Below are 18667 nucleotides of genomic sequence, written 5' to 3' on the forward strand. Positions count from 1 at the left end.
ATTAGCAAGAACTTTTAATGAATCTGTAAACTCAGGGGTTATACCGTATGATTGGAGAATTGCTAACATAGTTCCTATTTTTAAGAAAGGAAAAAAAAAAAGTAATCTGGGTAACTACAGGCCTGTTAGTTTGACATCTGTAGTATGCAAGGTCCTGGAAAAAATTTTGAAGGAGAAAGTAGTTAAGGACATTGAGGTCAATGGTAAATGGGACAAAATGCAATGTGGTTTTACAAAAAGTAGATTGTGCCAAACCAACCTGATCTCCTTCTTTGAGAAAGTAATAGATTTTTTAGACAAAGAAAATGCAGTGGATCTAATTTACCTAGATTTCAGTAAGGCGTTTGATACCGTGCCACAGGGGGAATTATTAATTAAATTGGAAAAGATGGGGATCAATATGAAAATTGAAAGGTGGATAAGGAAATGGTTAACAGGGAGACTACAGCAGGTCCTACTGAAAGGTGAACTGTCAAGCTGGAGGGAGGTTACCAGTGGAGTTCCTCAGGCATCGGTTTTGGGACCAGTCTTATTTAATCTTTTTATTACTGACCTCGGCACAAAAAGTGGGAGTGTGCTCATAAAAAGTTTGCAGCACAAGTGAGCTGTAGCTCACGAAAGCTTATGCTCAAATAAATGTGTTAGTCTCTAAGGTGCCACAAGTACTCCTTTTCTTTTTGCGAATACAGACTAACACGGCTGCTACTCTGAAATTTGTAAACTGGAGTAACAGTAATAGGATGAAATGTAATAGTAAGAAATATAAGGTTATACATTTAGGGATTAATAACAAGAATTTTAGTTATAAGCTGGGGAGGCATCAATTAGAAGAAATGGAGGAGGAGAAGGACCTTGGAGTATTGGTTGATCACAGGATGACTATGAGCCGCCAATGTGATAGGGCTGTGAAAAAAGCTAATGCAGTTTTGGGATGCATCAAGAAAGGTATTTCCAGTGGGGTAAGAATGTTTTAGTACCATTATACAAGGCACTGGTGAGACCTCACCTGGAATACTGTGTGCAGTTCTGGTCTCCCATGTTTAAGAAGGATGAATTCAAACTAGAACAGGTACAGAGAAGGGCTACTAGGATGATCCGAGGAATGGAAAACCTGTCTTATGAAAGAAGACTCAAGGAGCTTGGCTTGTTTAGCCTAATCAAAAGAAGGTTGAGGGGAGATATGATTGCTTTCTATAAATATATCAAAGGGATAAATACCAGAGAAGGAGAGGCATTATTTAAGCTCAGTACCAATGTGGACACAAGAACAAATGGATATAAACTGGTCATTGGGAAGTTTAGACTTGAAATTAGATGAAGGTTTCTAACCATCAGAGGAGTGAAGTTTTGGAATAGCCTTGCAAGGGAAGCAGTGGGGGCAAAAGACCTATCTAGCTTTAAGATTAAACTTGGTAAGTTTATGGAGGAGATGGTATGATGGGATAACATGATTTTGGCAATTAAGTGATCTTTAACTATTCATGGTAAATAGGCCCAGTGGCCTGTGATGGGATGTTAGATGAGGCGGGATCCGAGTTACTACAGAGAATTCTTTCCTGGGTATCTGGCTGGTGAATCTTGCCCATATGCTCAGGGTTTAGCTGATCGCCATATTTGAGGTCAGGAAGGAATTTTCCTCCAGGGCAGATTGGAAGAGGCCTTGGAGGTTTTTTGCCTTCCCCTGTAGCATGGGGCATGGGTCACTTGCTGGAGGATTCTCTGCTCCTTGAAATCTTTAAACCACGATTTGAAGATTTCAATAGCTCAGACATAGGTGAGGTTTTTCGCAGGAGTGGGTGGGTGAGATTCTGTGGCCTGTGTTGTGCAGGAGGTCAGACTAGGTGATCATAATGGTCCCTTCTGACCTTAATATCTATGATTCTATAAATAAGAGCTCTCCAAGTCTTGTGGCCAAACATTTTGTAGCATTGCAAATGGACAAGGAGATTTTGGCATCTATCAAGAAACTTTTGTTGTTACAGGATATGGTGTAAAGATAATTGCCATGGTACAACAGAAAAGGGACCTTCCTTCAGTGACTGCTGTCCCTCTGAAAGAGTTTGCACTTTTCTGGCAAGAGTAACCTGACTTTTTGTTAAGCTGCAGATAGGAAAACGTGGTTTCTCTCTATTGTAATCAAAGAAGAAAAAAAAAACAACCCACACATTACTTACCATCTCCCTCTCTCTCCCCTTCACTTTCCTGATCTCCTTCATAACCCGAGCAGGAGTCCAAGCTCCAGTCCAGGAAGTTGTCCAGAAGGCTTTCCTCCTGCGTGGATAGTTCAGCTGTCGGTGTAGTCACAAAGCTGCCCCTATCTTCCTGAATGCTGTCTTCCCTTCTCCTATTGCAGGGAAACTCAGAGGTTACTCACTCAGCATATACATGGAGAAAATCATCCTGAATCAGGAAAGAGGCTAGTCTCTGACCATTTGCCTCACTCAACTCTTTCAGCGAATGCTAAAGATACAACTGGTCATTTGGTTTGGTCAGCAAAACATGGCATGAAACCCAAACTTTCCCTTCCAGCCATCCAGAGGAAGAGGCTAAGCAGAGTTAAGGTGACTGGGGAAGGACTGATTGAGAGAACAGGGAAGTGGGTTAAAATCCCACTCAGTGATTTGCACACAATTGATGTTTTGGGGAGGCAAAAGACCCCCTGTCAGATGCCCATGAGAACTCCATACTGAATCATCAGGTCCAGTGGCTGCAAACAAACAGAGCTTAGTTTTACTTGCCTTTTAGTTCTCTTTCCAGAGGGAGAGCTAAGGAAAGTCTGAATTTCCTCAGCACTTGTGTGTAAGGGACTGGGCTCTGGGTCCTCCTGTTTCACTCCTAACAGTGAACAGAGCTGGCTGTAACTCATCACCTAAACAACAAGACAACCTAGTCAGACAACTACAGCAGTGCCCTCCCAACAACCAAATGCCTGATACTTTCTCTAGGATCAATATGTCTTGAACTGCGCCTTGGCATTTACAACCCAACTGTGCAACTTGTATCCCCACAGGGTGCGTGATGCTAACGCCACTGCACTAGCAGTGTACTCTCTTCATCTTCCCTTTGGGATTTTTAATTTGAATTTGTTACTTTTCAGAATACTGGATAGCCTACTACACTGGTCGCTCTGCTTAAGGTGCTTGCCACTAAAGAATAGAAAGCAGAACAGTAAGGCTACTCCCCACCTTTTCCTTGCCAATTTCTTCATAACGCTCATCTTCAAATCGTTGTTTCACAGCAGTCAACACCACCTGCCTATAATCCTTTGGGACATCATCATGGAAACTAGGAAGAAAGAAAAATCACAGCACAGGTCTTACAAGAGCACATTGGAAAGGATGAAGTTCATAGAACTTGCTGACCTAAAAACATTCCTCCCTTCTTTTATGGCTCTGGAGGATGTTTCCCCTCAGTTCTGGTGTGACAAACCAACTGTGCTTCATCAGCAGGGAAGCTGACTATCAGGACTGGTGGCTGGGCCTCTGAGACAGCTGAAAGGACCATCTCCCTTCCTCTCCTTGCCACTTGGTCAGGTTTGCAGCAGGGAGTGGGATCTGGGTCTTGAGACACCTTTGGAGATGAGCTTCCAGCCCTGCTGCGAATCTTCCTGAATTTGCTGACAAGCAAGTCTCAACCTTGAGAATTGGGAGACTTGGCAGGCTGAGATTGCTGGTAATGAGAATCACAGACCCTAGAGCTAAGCGGCACTATTCAGAGACTGTTAGGGCTGGTACTAAATTGGAGCAACAGCAATAGTTCTCGCAACCTCTCCCGTGTTGTGGGGAGTGAGGCATATACTCTCCAATGTCACCTCCTTAGTTCTGAGACAGTAATTAATTAGCAAAATTTTATTATTAAGATTTATGCTGTGGGTCTGTAACAGCTGGATGCCAAACACTGCTCTCCACCCCCACCCCAGAACTAAATAGAAAGGTTCTGAAGGTTATACCATTTTTGGTGTAGGCTCAGCACACAGGGCATCAGGTCTTCAAGAGAGAATCCAGTGCATTCAGACAGCTGGCTGTTCCAAGGATGTGCTGGAGAAGGGAATAAATACATTAGCACCTAAAACTCCATACTGCAGAAATAAAGGAGATCTTACATAAGATCATGCCAGCAGATAATCCATCCGAAATTCAGAATCAATTGTCAGGCTCCAACAGCAGCTGCAGGTGCCAGAACTAGAGAGATTCCTAGATGTGTAATCTAGTCCGTAGTATTACTAGTAAAAATTCTGTGGGCATTTCTTAAACTCAAGTCTCGTGCTAACGCTCGAGCTCGACACAGCAATTACTGGAAAAAAAGGACCAAGCCCACCCCATCCTTCTGAAGTGTCTGTTATCTTTAACATGACTGAGGCAAGCTGGCACAAGTTGATACCTTGGTGCTAAAGCAGAAAGATTGCTATCCAGAGGGACAGCATGGATGAACGTGCTACATTGCAGAACCTGCAGGTCCAGGTATGAAATGATTAGCAGCAGCCTGTTCCTTACCTTGCCTGTGTAGTATCTTAGCCAGTAGTAGTGCTGCAGCAGCCAGATTGGCAGGGGAATATACACAGAGACCTGTGTTCAATAGTGAGAGTTCACAGATAAAGCTGTACAGGTGAAGCGTTCTTCTCTCCAGAGGGATTATGGTCAGTAGCACTTCTTTGTAATCCACAACAGTAGGAATCTAACACATAAGGGAGAACACAGAGTTTGGCAAAACTCCGACACAATGAAGCACCAAACACAGAATGGAATTGTTCCCAGGTGACCATCCCTTTTCATGGAGGCTCATTACAAAAAGATGGCTTATTACCCCGGTGGTATCAAGATGTTTCCCAGACACTAAGACAGGAATGCGTGAGATCTCTGGAATTGGTCCCAAGGGGGTTAAATTCAACTTCCTACAGTGCAATCACATCAAGTACTTGCAGGTACAGAATTACATACAATAATCCTTCAAATTAAGAACCCAATCACCAAAGCAGCAAAGGATGCTGGTTCAGAGGAAACCAGAAACACCCAAAACAACATGCTTAGTCTACAGAGAAGTGGAAGAAGGATCCACATTTCACCACGCAGTATAGCAACTCGCCATAACTTAGCAAAGGACAGCCAGGAAGGTAGGCATCCCACCCCCTTGGTTTTCCAAACTTACCCTTATCTTGCCTTCCAGGGCAGAGATGATCTCCCCCATCATCCGGACTAAATCTTCATATTTGTATGTGTTGTCTGTTAGCCACACAGCTTCCCGTATTGTCAAGATCTCTTTGCTGATGAAGCTGCAATATTAAAGATGGTTAGCACTCGGGCCCAAGGCAGAGCCACACGCACTGAGGTTGGTTGCATGCAGATATCCATGGATATCCTATGCTATGGAGACACCTGCACAAGGGAGGAGAAGTTAGTACAGATTAGGAAGATACCAGGTAGAGTCATGTTGAGAGTGTCAGGTGTTCCCACAAGACGATGCCCTGTCCATGGCATCTTTAACCTGAGCCTGCATCTTTATATCACATCACATCACATCACTGACTAGAAGGCCTAGATCCTGCAGCGGTTTTCACAGGTGTAATTCTCCCAGAAAGGCTGCAGAACCAGTAACCAGACCTATTCCTTGTGCCTAGAATTCAGTCTCCTGTGACTGGAAGCATCTCTGTTTAAACCCTAGAGACTTTGAAATAGCAGAAGTAGCGGAATTAGTCCCACATAAAACACTAGGCCAAGAACACAATACTTCTGTGCCACAAAGACTTGTTGTTAAAACTGCATGTACAAATCTGTACAAATCTGCTTTTTTGAGTTACTTATGGCAGATGGGCTGATCAGAATGATAGTGCTGACCTGCTTCCTAGAATGATTTCTGATGCTAATCATCTACTCTACACAAAAGACAGCACTTCACCTATGGAGAGCTCCAGCCCCTCCAGCACATTTAAATAAGTGTTCAGGTGGCAGCAGCACCACTTTGTATTTCATTGGAAATATTAAGAGCAACATTCAAAGGGAAGTCACTTTGTAAAGGGATAAGGAAGGCAAGTTCTAGCTCTGTTACTAGTGCAGCGGAGAAAGCAGAACATGATAGCTAAATGCTGAGTTTGTATCACTGATGCACGTCAGTCATCAAAACTCACCGTGTACAAATGACCATGCACGCGATTCCCAAAAGCTGGAGCCGGGCCCGGGATACAGGTCTCAGCTTCAAGTACCGATCCACGCACCCCACTGTCATATGAAGACAAAGGCTGGAGAAATCCTTCATGGTGGCCACTTCTACCAGCCAGTCAATCAGGATGTACCTAAATAGGAGATAAAAATCAAATGATCCCCTAGGTAAGAAGCAATCCAGACCTATGCTAAGTGACAGCTATAACACCAGAGACTCTCCACACATATCAAGACTTATCCTTTCAAAAGTTACTAGCCAACAAAATATTGAACATCAAAACAAGACTTCAGTAAAATGTCCTGTTGCATCTAGGTAATAGGACAGATACTTAAGTCAAACTGCGGGCTGATGGACCATAGTAGGTGTTTTTTAGGCAGACTGACAAATTAATGCAGATTGCAAGTAAAAAAAGACATCTTAAAATATGAGCTTATCAAAATAAGTGTCACTGTCATTCTGCGTCTATCCAGGGACACTGTGCAATTAGTGACATTCACAAAAGTACAAACTTTTCTGCATTGCACTTCACTGTTTGTGTCCCAGAACTAACTCCACAAAGAGCTTAATGATCTACTAGGTTGCATCTCATCCCAGACAGAATTATAACAAGCACAAGGAAACAGTAGCAGCCTTTCCTGCCATGTCATAGACATACTTCTTTGCCAAAGACCTGGCTGCTGAGCTTGTCTTTACCTCATTGTTTCATTCATTCCCTTCTGCACAGTGAAGATGCTTTGCTTTCTGACAGAAAGGGAGGCCTGGAAGAGCTGAGACACCATCTCATTGGAGGCTTTTGCTTCTAATCCTAGCTGGTTTCCATTCCCACAAGCTTTGGCTAAAGATATCTACAGCAGGCAGACAAGAGGTGAAATGTAAATAGCAAGTGAGCTATTTTCCATTTGGACAGAGAAACAAAATTTGAACTGAAATCCTGGGAGAACTCATGTCATTTTTACATTCAAAATACAATGAAACCTAGCTTATGGGACCCGCTCCAGAGACATTAAGAACAAACAGTTATTTTTCAAAGCTGGCAGAACTCTGGTACACAATATGTGTGCAGTATTTTGGGACAGGCTCTTCAGACTAAAGATTGCTTACTAAAGATGAGTCCTTGCTCAGATTTCTTTATGCAAGTGCAGTATTTTCAGAAGAGGTTACCTTGCAGAGTACATTTAAGTAAGTGTTTTCTGAGAAGAGTTTTAGCTGCTGTTCCTAATGGCCAGCGACTGGATCCATGTTTAAGCACACTCCCATGTCTTTCTACAGGGCTGTGCAAAAAACAATGTCTTGGTGTCACTAGTGGAAGTCTTACCTGGGCTTCCCAGCAACCCTTTGCTGCATAATCCCTTAGTTTCCTGAGGCTCTGAAGGTATCTGCCGGGATCTGACATCTAGAGAAAAGGAACATGAACAGCATTAAGAAGGTATTGCCCCTTTTGTCCAGGGGAGATAACCATTTGGTTCAATGTTTGTGAAGGCTGGAGTACTCCTACGATCCAAAGGCATCACTTCTTCCATCTCTTCTGCCCTTTGTGGAAAAATCCTCACACAGTCAGTCTCTTTCTCTTAAGGATGATCCTGGGTTGAAGGAATTGGACGGGGACTAAAGAGATCAGTGTTCAATTCTCAGTTGGGCCACAGACATCCAGTGTGACTTTGGGCAAGTCACTTAACCTCTCTGTGTTTATCTTCTTAATCTGTAAAATGGGGATACTACTTCCTCTGTCACCATTTATCCATCTTGTCTATTTAGACTGTAAGCTGTCTCTTGCTGGCTGTATATACAGCACTCAACACAACAGAGCTCTATTCTTGGTTGGGGACTCTTGGTGCCACTGTAATAGAGGTGAAAAGATCATTTTAAGAGCCAAATGTACTCACAGCAGCTCTTCTGTTACTTTCCCAGAGGCGGTAGGAGCTGTTTAAGCAACCCTGCTTCGAAGACTCTTCAAACATTTCAAGGGCTTCTTTCCTTTTTTCTTCATCCTGAAAATAAAAAGGTCAAATGTTATTTATGGTTCATACCCAGTCAGATGGGCACAAAAGCCCCAGAGACTCCGAGTGGTACAGAAGATCCTCAGATTGAAACCTACAGTACAGAATCAATCCAATACCATCAGAAACATCCTTCAAATGTTCAAGATGGTTTCCTGGACCACTGCAGGCAGTATCTTTGGAGACCCTGGCTGAAGAGTTACTTTGCAGCTTTTTTTCAGGTAGTCAAAAGCAATTTAGGCTTCCTGGTGGCCAGCATGCCCCTTCCTTTGGTACCTAGCGTGGCATCCTATACTGCAAGCACAACAAGCAGGCCTAGTAGCTAAAACTACTTTCAACTCATTTAAAATAAACAAAAAACAAAAACAAAAAACATGGGGCAGATACTCAATTGATGTAAACTAGCACAGTTCCATTGAAGTCAACAGAGCTGCACAAGTTTACTCCAGCAGAAAATGTGGCTCAGGATTTAATCCATACCGAAGCTTAGATTAGATTTCAAATTGACTTTCCCTTTAAATAGAAAAGGCCTTCACAGACTTTTTCCACACTGAGGGAAACCAAGAATAATTGGTTTGATCTCGCATGAAGATGACAACACAACTCATCTAGCATTTGAAAAGTCACAGGGGAAATTTGCATTGTAAAATTGTACCTTCAGAATTCCCAAAGCCATCAGTGGGAAATGAACACTACTCACCTCAAAGAGACTTAAAACCTTAGCCAAGCAGTGGAGAATAGAGCCTTTCTGGGCCTAAAAAAAGATAGTTTTAAAACTGCACATTATTAAAGAGAACCACAAAACGAGAGAGACTTCTTCAAAATAGTCCCAGGTTAGAGCTTTGTTTGCTCTTGGCCTTTCATGGACCGACCATTTCCTTCCCCCCCTCAATATTTCTTCACTTTTGAGATAGAAATTAACCTGGCAGAACAATCACAGTTACAATCCTTTGACAGCTACCAAGCAGTGCTTCTCCTACATACAGTTTTGCTCTGTATTAACTTTAATTTTTAAACAATGGTCAAACAGCTATAAATCAATGGCATGAGAAAAAGATACTCCTTGGGGAAACTGAAATGTAATTGTGCAAATTGCTGGGTGGATGAGCTACCATGCCCTAAAGTCACTGACAGAAAGAGCACCACTTACTTTCTGCAACTGACACTCTGCTTTGAGGCTCTCATAGACTACAGCTTTACAACAGCTCCCGCTCACAGACCAGGGGGGACGAATAAAGAGCCAGATAAAGGGGGCTGCACAGACATTCAGACGCTCCGTCAGGCTGAAGAAATGAGATGCCTTTAACCCATTCACTTCTGCACGACCCTCATCGGAAATGGATACTGAATAAGTGAAACAGATGCTTTAAAGAGGGAACAGAAGCTAATTCATAATATCTGCCTGGAATTTAATAGGCCCACAGTACAACAGTTAGCAGGATGGTTTCACAGAAATGGTAACAAGTTGCAGAAGAAGGATTGAATAGCGCCTCTTTTTGGTTCAGTGTGAAGCTTTTGACTGGCAAAATGACAACCAAATTTGACTGGAGGCTTCTAAAGCCTAACTTCAAGAGCTGCTAACTGTGTGATTCAAACACATCCACATTTCAGCTAGAAGTGGAATCCATTAGTGCTGTTTAGAGGTTTACTGTAGCATAATGGCATTGTAGCCCCAGCATTTCAATAACCAGGGAAATGCTTGCAGTGCCATTGGCAGTTATCACAGAAAAGGCACAATGTTATACAAGACCTTGCCACATACTCAGAAATGACAGGGGAAAACAATCTTATAACATGGGCAGAAAAAAAACCCAAATGTCCATAAAATAGTAGGGATAAAGATTAGCACGTTGCCAATAAAAAGAATCCAAGCTTATTGATCAGACTTCACTATAAAATTTCTTTGTTCTTTTGAATAGAACTACACCCTCCACCTTCATTTCCCTCTGCAATTTCCATGTTCTCCACAGCACGTGCTTTCACACTTACAGCCTTCGTTGTACAGGTATGCTATGCCCAGCTTCACAGCAGCTTCAAAGTTACCCCTTTCAGCAGCCCTAAATAAGAGTACAAAAAGATAACTCAGGCATCTGAATCATTTGAAGATTCCAGTGCAGCAGGAGACCTTGCTTCCATGTTCATTTCTACTAGATGGCCACAGCTCCAGAATGCAGCTGAGAAATTCAGAACTTGTACCTCTGAAGCACATAGGATGGTTACACAGGCACCAGACAGATTCAGCTGTTACGTTCTGTCTCTGCCAACACCCATACACACCTTTTTGAGATAGTGTCTTTATTCTTTCAAAGTACAGTCATTTGCTTGCAACTTTAGGTTTTTAAAAACTCATTTTGAAATATGGAGAAAGTCCAAATATTAGTCTTAAAAATTCTTAAAAAAAAAAAAAAAAAAAAAAAAACACAATTGTGCAGTCTTTCGGTCCACATTTCTGGCTTATACATTTATACTGAAACACAAACATCAGGGAGAAGCAGTAGCAATACTTTTAGCTTATGCACTACATTCCATCTGGGGATTGTAAAGCACTTTGTAGACACAGCATCCATTTACACTCCAAATATAACTATGATCCCTGCTCCACTTAACAAGACAGTTTCAATCTGAAATGTAGACAGGAAACTAAGAGTGCTCCTAATCATATTAAGGGGAAGATTTTCAAAGGCAGAAAAGGCAGTCAGGTGTCCAACTCTCATTGAAAGTTAATGGGAAATGGGTACCTAGTTTTCCTCTGCGCCTTGGAAAGTCTCCCCTAATGCATAGACCATGCCTGGATTCCTATACGTTACCTTTCAAACATCTTCAGATTATTTGGAGAAGGCCATACTTCTTGAAAACTTGCACATGCCCAAACACTAGCATGATTATCTACAAGATATTTAAGATGAGAGTGCACCTAGAGGAAAAAATACAGAAGTACATTATTACAACATATAGGAAGCCACTGAAAAATCGTTCTTGTGGTCTACTGTTATAGCCATATTAACATGGCACAGGTAGATTTTTCTACAACTATTGTTCCACTTTATTTAAAGTAATTAAATTAGATTAGACAAAAGTAAATTTTGGAAAATAAGATAAGCATCCTTAATGGAAACAAACTGTTTGGTCAGAATGATTTGTCAGGATAGCTCCCTCTGGAAAATTTAAACAAAACACTCATATACTGCTGCTAATCCTCAATCTTGAGAGGTTTAGCAACAAAACTGCTACCACAATGGCAGAGATCTGAAGGAAAACTGAAGGAATACATACAGTAGTTAGATTTGCTCTGCCATGAGGATCCAGCCTTCCCTGTGTCCAGTCCTGCCATTGGGAGCCAGGGCATCACACTGACAGAGGTAAACCCCATCCCGTTACAGGGGTGAAGTGGGTTAGCAGACTCACAGCTCGGATGGAGAGGATATCCTCAGCAGGAAGGCCTTTCAGAACATGAAACAGTACATCTTCAGGGAGACTCAGTAATGTCAGGACTCGAGGCCGTTTTCTGACCCTTCGTTTTGAAGGGAAAGAAAAACACCTGGAACATCTACAGTGAATTACTAGAAAAAAAAAACAAAAAGCCAGACATCTCAATTAGTGAAAGAGCACTGTCAAGTCGAAATTACAGGACAGCTGTAAAGAATACTAGTCCACATATTAACATGAAAATGATTGCTGTTACTGAGCCTGCTCTACTGCAGCACAAATTATGTTGTTTCTTCAATGAAATGGAAAGTAAAAAGAATTCTAGGCTCTGATACGATAGCAAATCAATTGCATAGTCATATATAAAAGAGAATCACTAACCAACTAAAGTAAAAATAGTTAAATTGACAGGGCCAGAAGAGATCACCTAGGCCATTCAGCCCAACATCCTCCATTGTGCAAACTTCCTCCATATGCAATTCCCATTCATGTAGTATTTAATGTGCTGGAGTAACATCAGTGATGTGGCCAGTCGCCTTAATTTTTTCCCCTTCAATATTTTCCTATCCCTTTCCATGGCCTCCTGTCACTGCTTCTTGAAATACCATCTTCAAAGATTCAAGTCCTTCCTTCATGCATTTGTTCCTTGTGACATTTAGACTAGTGTCTGGTCTATATATATTCTGGTCCCTTACTTGCTCCTCCTAAGGAGGGACAGGAAAGTTCACCCTGTACCTGCTAGCGAAAGGACTAAGTTAGCTAGGGCAGAGATAAAAGCTAATGATAGAGAGAGGGCTCACTAGAGAGATTCAGGGTCAATACTCTAGTGAGAAGCCCAGTAGTGCTCCCACTTGCTGGGAAGGGCAAGGTGTTCAGATTTCTACTGAGAAGCTGGGCCTGGATTCTGCTCAGGAACTCCATCTTTTGCATCAGTCCGAGTAGTAGGTGTCAGAAATTTGAAGCACCCCGACCTGCTAGAAGGAAAAAGGATCTCTCTTACCTTAAGCCCTGGACTACATGAAAGGGATCCCTCACCACCACACAGCTTTCTTTTGGGATTTTCCTCCCCAGCAAACAGCCCTAGTACCTGCTGTGGCTGCTGCTCAGAGATTTGCCAAGCAGCAGCTGAGTGAAAATGACATGAATCTTGTCAATTTCACTGCTGCCCACTCTGAAGAGCAGCAGGGACCAGAGACTTGCCAGTTTCATTGATAAGGCTCTGAGCAGCAGACAAAGCAAGTCTGTTTGCTGGGTCACATCTGGAAAGTTATCTTTGCAGCCATAAAGACTAGAAACACACATATACCCCCCCCACCCACTTTTCTGCTAATTTATGGATTAGGGATGTTGTTCTTACCATGGAACATTTCCCACTTGGCAATGTCAGGTGCATTTTTCAAATCCAGTTTGTAGATCTTTTTATACAATGATAGTTTAGCCGGGAAGTCTAATTAGCTGGGTTTTCTTCTAGCTCAGTCATGAAAAACATGGGTCCCACTAGGGATCCCAGTAATATTCCACTTGTGGAATTAATGATTTTCCTTGTCCCCTGTTCTATCAGTTAATTTCCAATCCATGGTATTAAAAAAAAAGTTTTATAATAAGTGTAAATTTACAGAACGATAAAAAAGTCAGAGAGGTAATATAACAAGTGTACCAAACCACAAACAAATCATACATGAAATTAAATAAATAAAAATAAAGCAGCTGCAGGGACTTGATCATTTTTAATTATAGGGCCACAAGCACTAGATAAGCTAAAGACAGTCCCCACAACTAGGTATTTCCAATGCAAATTTATAGGTATCTGTCTATGCAAAAAAGCAATGGGCCACCTAGAATATCCTTTTATGCCAAAATGAATATGGAACTCTTAATTGTTGATCCTGGAAACTCCAAAATGAGCTACTATTCTAACTGAATGCCCCATTCTCCCCCAGGTAGCCCTTGGCTTACCTATTAGTTACTTTTGAGTAAAAAAAGATATCCACGTAATTACGGGCAATTCTGACATGCACAAGTCACCAGACTATTATTCTCATAGGCGTTCCTCCCCCCCCATCCCCAATTTCAGCAAGAGAACTACTGCAATATAAGAGGAAAGAAAAGGAGTACCCGTGGCACCTTAGAGACTAACAAATTTATTAGAGCATAAGCTTTCGTGAGCTACAGCTCACTTCATCGGATGCAGCTCACGAAAGCTTATGCTCTAATAAATTTGTTAGTTTCTAAGGTGCCACGGGTACTCCTTTTCTTTTTGCGAATACAGACTAACACGGCTGCTACTCTGAAACCTGTCATAAGAGGAAAGGCATCTCTAGACTGGCAGGCCAATTAAGCCTGTATTCAGAACTGAAACTGACTAAACAGCCCAGGAAACTGAAGTAAGACTAGATGGTGGACAGTACAGCTCTAGTAGCCCAGAATTTATATTAGGATGGCTTTACTTTAAAATGACCCCATATACTACAAACATATCTACATTGTATACACAAGCTGCATTTCTAATATTTTAAAGTCAGGTGCTGATTAAGTAACTGAAGCATTCCAAAATACATTTGGCAAGCAAAGATAGTGTATAATAGAAGCAGGTCCGCTAGTGTTATGTACCCCATAGAACCAGAACATATTAAACTTGGGTGAAGTATTCAAATTCTGTTCCATTAATACAGAAAGTGTAATTTAAAAAAAATCATTCCTTTTAAAATAAACCTGCTTTCAGCAAAATATTCTTTGTGGTAAACCCATTTATAGTTTTTGGGAAAAAAAAATTCATTAGATGATCTTCCTAAATAGGCAGAGCACACAGACCATAAAAAAGCAAGTTTTGTCTGCTCAGAACATAGGAGTCCTTAGCACTTTTGTAAAAGTAGGGAAGCTTGCCCCCATGCCTTAAGCCATATATTCTCTCTCTTCCCTCCATAAATGTTCCAGTTAGCTGCTACCCTCAACCCAGAGAAAGCCATAATAAATTACAAATGAATATTGCAGTTTATAAAGCATTTTCGTACCCTGCATGATAAAATGCACTCCAGAAATATAAGTTGTTATTATTACATTAAACAACTAGAATTATATTTGGACATGAAAGACTGGGGTGTTGCTTAGATGTCATATTTCAATGTTAGATTTTACTATCATGGCAAAGATAAAATCTTGATAAAAGGAGACTTCTGTTTAAAAGCAGTAAACTGCAATCCTGTAGTCTGATTTCTAGTCCTGTGACTAGCCTGAAATATCAAAAATCTCTCATTTTGAATTAAGTTTTTAAGTATTTTTATTGAAGTCTCTCCTTTTGATGAGGCAATTTTGCAAAGTGTATATTTCAATAATTTACATTTCATTCATTCAAACACCCTGCCTTTCTGAAACAAAAATCTCATCTGCTCCTTGAAAAGCCTGCAGCCTCTCCTCCATTTAATAATTATAACCTTACTTTATAATTTACATGAAACTCTTTGCGTCGATGAGAAACCCGAAGTGGCCAAGCTAAGACTGGTAGCTTTTTTCTAATGTCCTGGGTGCCCATGCAGGAGCCCTGAGTGAGTCCCCTCCCCCTGCAGGCAGGTCCTGTCCCACTATAGGCTCGGTTGATTTTTAAATCCACCCGCCTAAACCAGTGGGGCTCCCTCTCTTTGGAATTTAAAAATAAAATCTAAAACACATCCTCTGAACACAGGGGGAGAAGTCAAAAGGAAAATTAGGAGATGCCACTGCCAGATACAGTCTGAGGAAAGTGGAAGGGGAGGTTGCAGGGGTTTAAGCCCATCTGATGTTGAGGGAAGTTGGGAGGATCCTGGCAGGGGTATTTCAGACATTTCACGGCCCTCATGTGTCAGGTCTGAGAATCTAGCATCTGAGGCTTAGAGGATCATCCAACAGAGAGGGAGCATTACCCGTCCCAGGGACCCCCCACGGACCCCGCCAGAATTAGACAACCGAGCCGGCAGAGCCCCCACCCTGGGCTTAACCCTCCCCAAACCCCACATGAGGAGTATTGAGTTCTGCCAGAACGGGGGCTGGAGCCCCCTAGCCACTAGCTGGCAACCCACCTCCTACAGGATCCCGCATCCCCCCCAACCGCAGAGGACCCCCCGCCGCACAGGGCCCCATCCCCCTACACTGACCACAGAGGGACCCCAACTCCCCACTGAGGCCCCAACCCGCCCGGGGGCGTGGAGGACGCTCACCGCCCACTTTCATTCCTGCCCCTCCGCGCTGCGGTGCGAGTCCCCAGGGAGCCGAGCTGTCACCAGCCACCACCGCACCCGCGAGCCGGCCGGGTCCAAATGAGCCCAGGTCCCGGCCCTGGGGGCAGGGGCGGAGAAAGAGAGGGCGGGGCGGGGCTCCAACTGAGCCCCGCCCCCATGCCGTTGGGACCCCGCTCCCCGGTATCAATGCGGGTCAGGGAGAGAGCGAGCGGGAGGCTCCACCCTGGATCCGCCCCTTCGGGCTAGGCCACGCCCAGAGCACACCGGATATCCGCTTCTCCACTCCGCGCGGGCTCTGCCGCCAGGGAAAGGCCCCGCCCACCAGCCGCGCGCACTTTTTTTCAAACCCAGCTGGAGCTGTCACTGGTCGGTCTGCTGACAGGGCGGGGATACCGTGGCCGCGGCCCCGCCCTCCGCTCTGTCATTGGGCGCTCAGGATGCGAATTCGAATCGGGGCGGTTGGTGGCTCGCGCTTGCAGCTCGCTGGAATTGGGGGGCAGAGCTCTCAGGGACACCGTCCGACCGGAACTTCTACAGCGCCTGCGACGGAGCCCCCAGCGCCGGCCGGCCGGCGCAGTGCGGGAGGCGGCTCCCTGGGGGACTTGCTAGCTGCAGCAGTTACCCGAATGGAAGGGGCTGCAGAAACTGCTCTCTGGTGTAACTGGCTACCAGTAGCAGGCCAGCCGTGCCCCTCCCCGTGCAGCGTGTGAGTGGAGGCGGCGCGGCCCCCTTGTCCCGAGGAGCCCCTGCGGGGGGTCGGGAGGACAGGCGCGCTGGGAAAGGCAGAGAATCGGGGGAGCCGAGCCTGCTGGGAAGCACAGAGCCCCGCTGGCTGTGAGGAAGGCCGCAGACGCCCGGGAAGCGAGGCCGCGCGCCCGCCCTCCCTGGAGGGGGAAGGAGCTTTGCTGGTCGGCCCTTGAAGACACTGGTGGGTCTCTTCCTCCCAGGCAGAAGAGCTCTGAGTGGGGCGGGGTGGGGACAATGGTGTGACCCTTTTGCCTGGTGGAGCTGGGCCTGGCTCAATATCCAGGGCTCCCTCTTAACAATGCAGCACAGAACCGGCCTGAGCCCTCACCCAGTAATCTGGGGAAATTAAGCACCACGCCAGCTGCCTCTGAGAGGCAATATTTCCCCCAGGCAAGCACTGAGTCTCTGTATTGCAAAGAAAACTTCTAATAAAAAGAGGAAAGGAGCCTGGCGTTAATTTGGGAAAATGCCACAACCATGATTCAAACACATCTGACCATGAGCAGAACTCCTGTCCCAGCATCCACTGGGCAAGTGTCCTTTTGCCTCCCTTTCTCACCTTGTGGTGTTTAAGTCCAACAAATGTCCCTTTAACGTGCCACTCCCCACTCCCTCAGCAGAGACTCAGAGATGCATTCACATGAGTTTATCTCCCACCCAGAAAGCGGGGCAAGAAACATTGAGCAATGCCACCTCAACTGGCTTATAGTTGCCACCATTCACTCTATCGTGCCATCATCTGCTCAAGTCACTTATGGCCCTGCGGTGTTACTTCTGCTGCCACCTCACCTGCCTCTCTGTGGGGACCTATGTGAGTTGGTCTCTTGAGGTTCCACCCAGCTCATGCAGGCTGGATAATCTCCCCCCCCCCCCCCCCAGAAGTCCTGTCCCTCAGCAGGTCTAGCACTTAGACCTGATTATCAGTGATTTCAGCTCCAGTGATCGCTTAAGACTCTGAATAGGACCTGATCAGCTCTATCTTTAAACAGGGAAAAGGGGCAGGTCAAGTCATGCCTATAACTCTTACATAAAGCCTACACTACTCTCTTCCACCCAGCTCTGGCATCCGAATTCCCTGCTTAGCCAGTTCAGTTGAGGGTGACCCCCTCAATCAGAATAGGCCAAGTACTGTTCTGTTGCCCTTTACTCATACAATAAGGATAACGACATTTCATTACCCCTGCATTCAATACTGAAATGTTTTATAACCCAACACCAGCCAACATTGATCATTTGGGCAACGTAGCTCTGTCTACTGGATACCTAGATAGAGTAGGTCTGTTCATGTAAATACAGCCTAGTCCTGAAGTCTTTTACCCCCTTCCTCATCACTAGCTGTCAGGGGAGACTTCATTCAAACCTTGCTTACAGTGGGTTGTGGAGGACTTCGATGGTTTTGACTACTCACTATCAAACTCCACACCTGTTGAGACTCGGTTGCTAGTATTGATATGAGTTTGAAATGTTAGCACTAGGTTGTCTGTATTTCAACTGTTCAAAGGATGGTTTCACATGCTCTTGTGTGTTTTTTACATTGCTGATGTTGCTTCATCCACATTGCCTTTCACCAGTAATGCTAAAGAGAGGGGAGGACATATAGGTAGATAGAATAGGAGAGTTATTTATTTGAGAGCCATAAATAAGCTGGGGAAAACTAGAAAATATAAAAAACTTTTATATATGCCTTGAGGATGCCAATTAAATGTCAGATGTTTCAACAGCTAATTGAAGGCATGCGTACACAGTGACTTTCATTCTAGTACCCTACCCCATCCACATACCCATTCCCACTAGCAGCGATCATACCCCTTGACCCAACTATGTGCCCCTTCTCTGAAGGGGTTTATGCCCCAGAACAGCAATTTCTGTGCAAGGACAGTTGCTGGTTTTTAAGCTTCAATATTGCAGGTGTTTTAGTTTAAAAAAAATAAAATAAAAAATAAGCCTAAAGGTTCAACATATCCAGCAACATCTTGTGTTTTAAATTAAGAAATTTGTGATTTACAGAGACAACAAAATAAACTCTGAAGCCACTTTCTTTTTCCTCTAATGTTTAAAAAAAAAAAAAAGACCATGTTTGACTCCGACACAGGAGAATCACAGTCATAGGAGGCCTATAATGGGGGAGGT

The 18667-nt window shown here is 43.9% G+C and overlaps 2 protein-coding genes across 3 annotated transcripts in view; one reads left to right on the forward strand and one right to left on the reverse strand.

Moving 5' to 3' along the window:
* The window catches only part of VRK3 (VRK serine/threonine kinase 3), a 23435-nt gene extending 20196 nt beyond the window's left edge, over positions 1 to 3239 (forward strand). The window contains exon 14 of the mRNA XM_043493303.1: positions 3098 to 3239. The gene's annotated coding sequence lies outside the window, so the exon portion shown is untranslated. The remainder of the gene's footprint in view (positions 1 to 3097) is intronic.
* Positions 1 to 16098, reverse strand: part of CCNF (cyclin F) — an 18793-nt gene extending 2695 nt beyond the window's left edge. The window contains exons 1-16 of one of the 2 annotated variants that reach the window (XM_038418312.2): positions 15770 to 16098; positions 11559 to 11713; positions 10961 to 11067; positions 10143 to 10210; positions 9304 to 9497; positions 8854 to 8907; positions 8040 to 8144; positions 7472 to 7549; positions 6850 to 7001; positions 6122 to 6286; positions 5146 to 5269; positions 4494 to 4674; positions 3950 to 4037; positions 3186 to 3285; positions 2739 to 2869; positions 2175 to 2344 (exon numbers count right to left, since the gene is read on the reverse strand). In XM_038418312.2, coding sequence (XP_038274240.1) covers positions 2175 to 2344; positions 2739 to 2869; positions 3186 to 3285; positions 3950 to 4037; positions 4494 to 4674; positions 5146 to 5269; positions 6122 to 6286; positions 6850 to 7001; positions 7472 to 7549; positions 8040 to 8144; positions 8854 to 8907; positions 9304 to 9497; positions 10143 to 10210; positions 10961 to 11067; positions 11559 to 11713; positions 15770 to 15782 — 1885 coding nt within the window. In that variant the 5' untranslated portion in view covers positions 15783 to 16098. The other variant, XM_038418316.2, reaches the window with a different exon arrangement.
* Between the last annotated feature and the right edge of the window lie 2569 nt (positions 16099 to 18667).

The sequence above is a fragment of the Dermochelys coriacea genome, chromosome 10, assembly GCF_009764565.3.
Source record: "Dermochelys coriacea isolate rDerCor1 chromosome 10, rDerCor1.pri.v4, whole genome shotgun sequence".
NCBI lineage: Eukaryota > Metazoa > Chordata > Testudines > Dermochelyidae > Dermochelys > Dermochelys coriacea.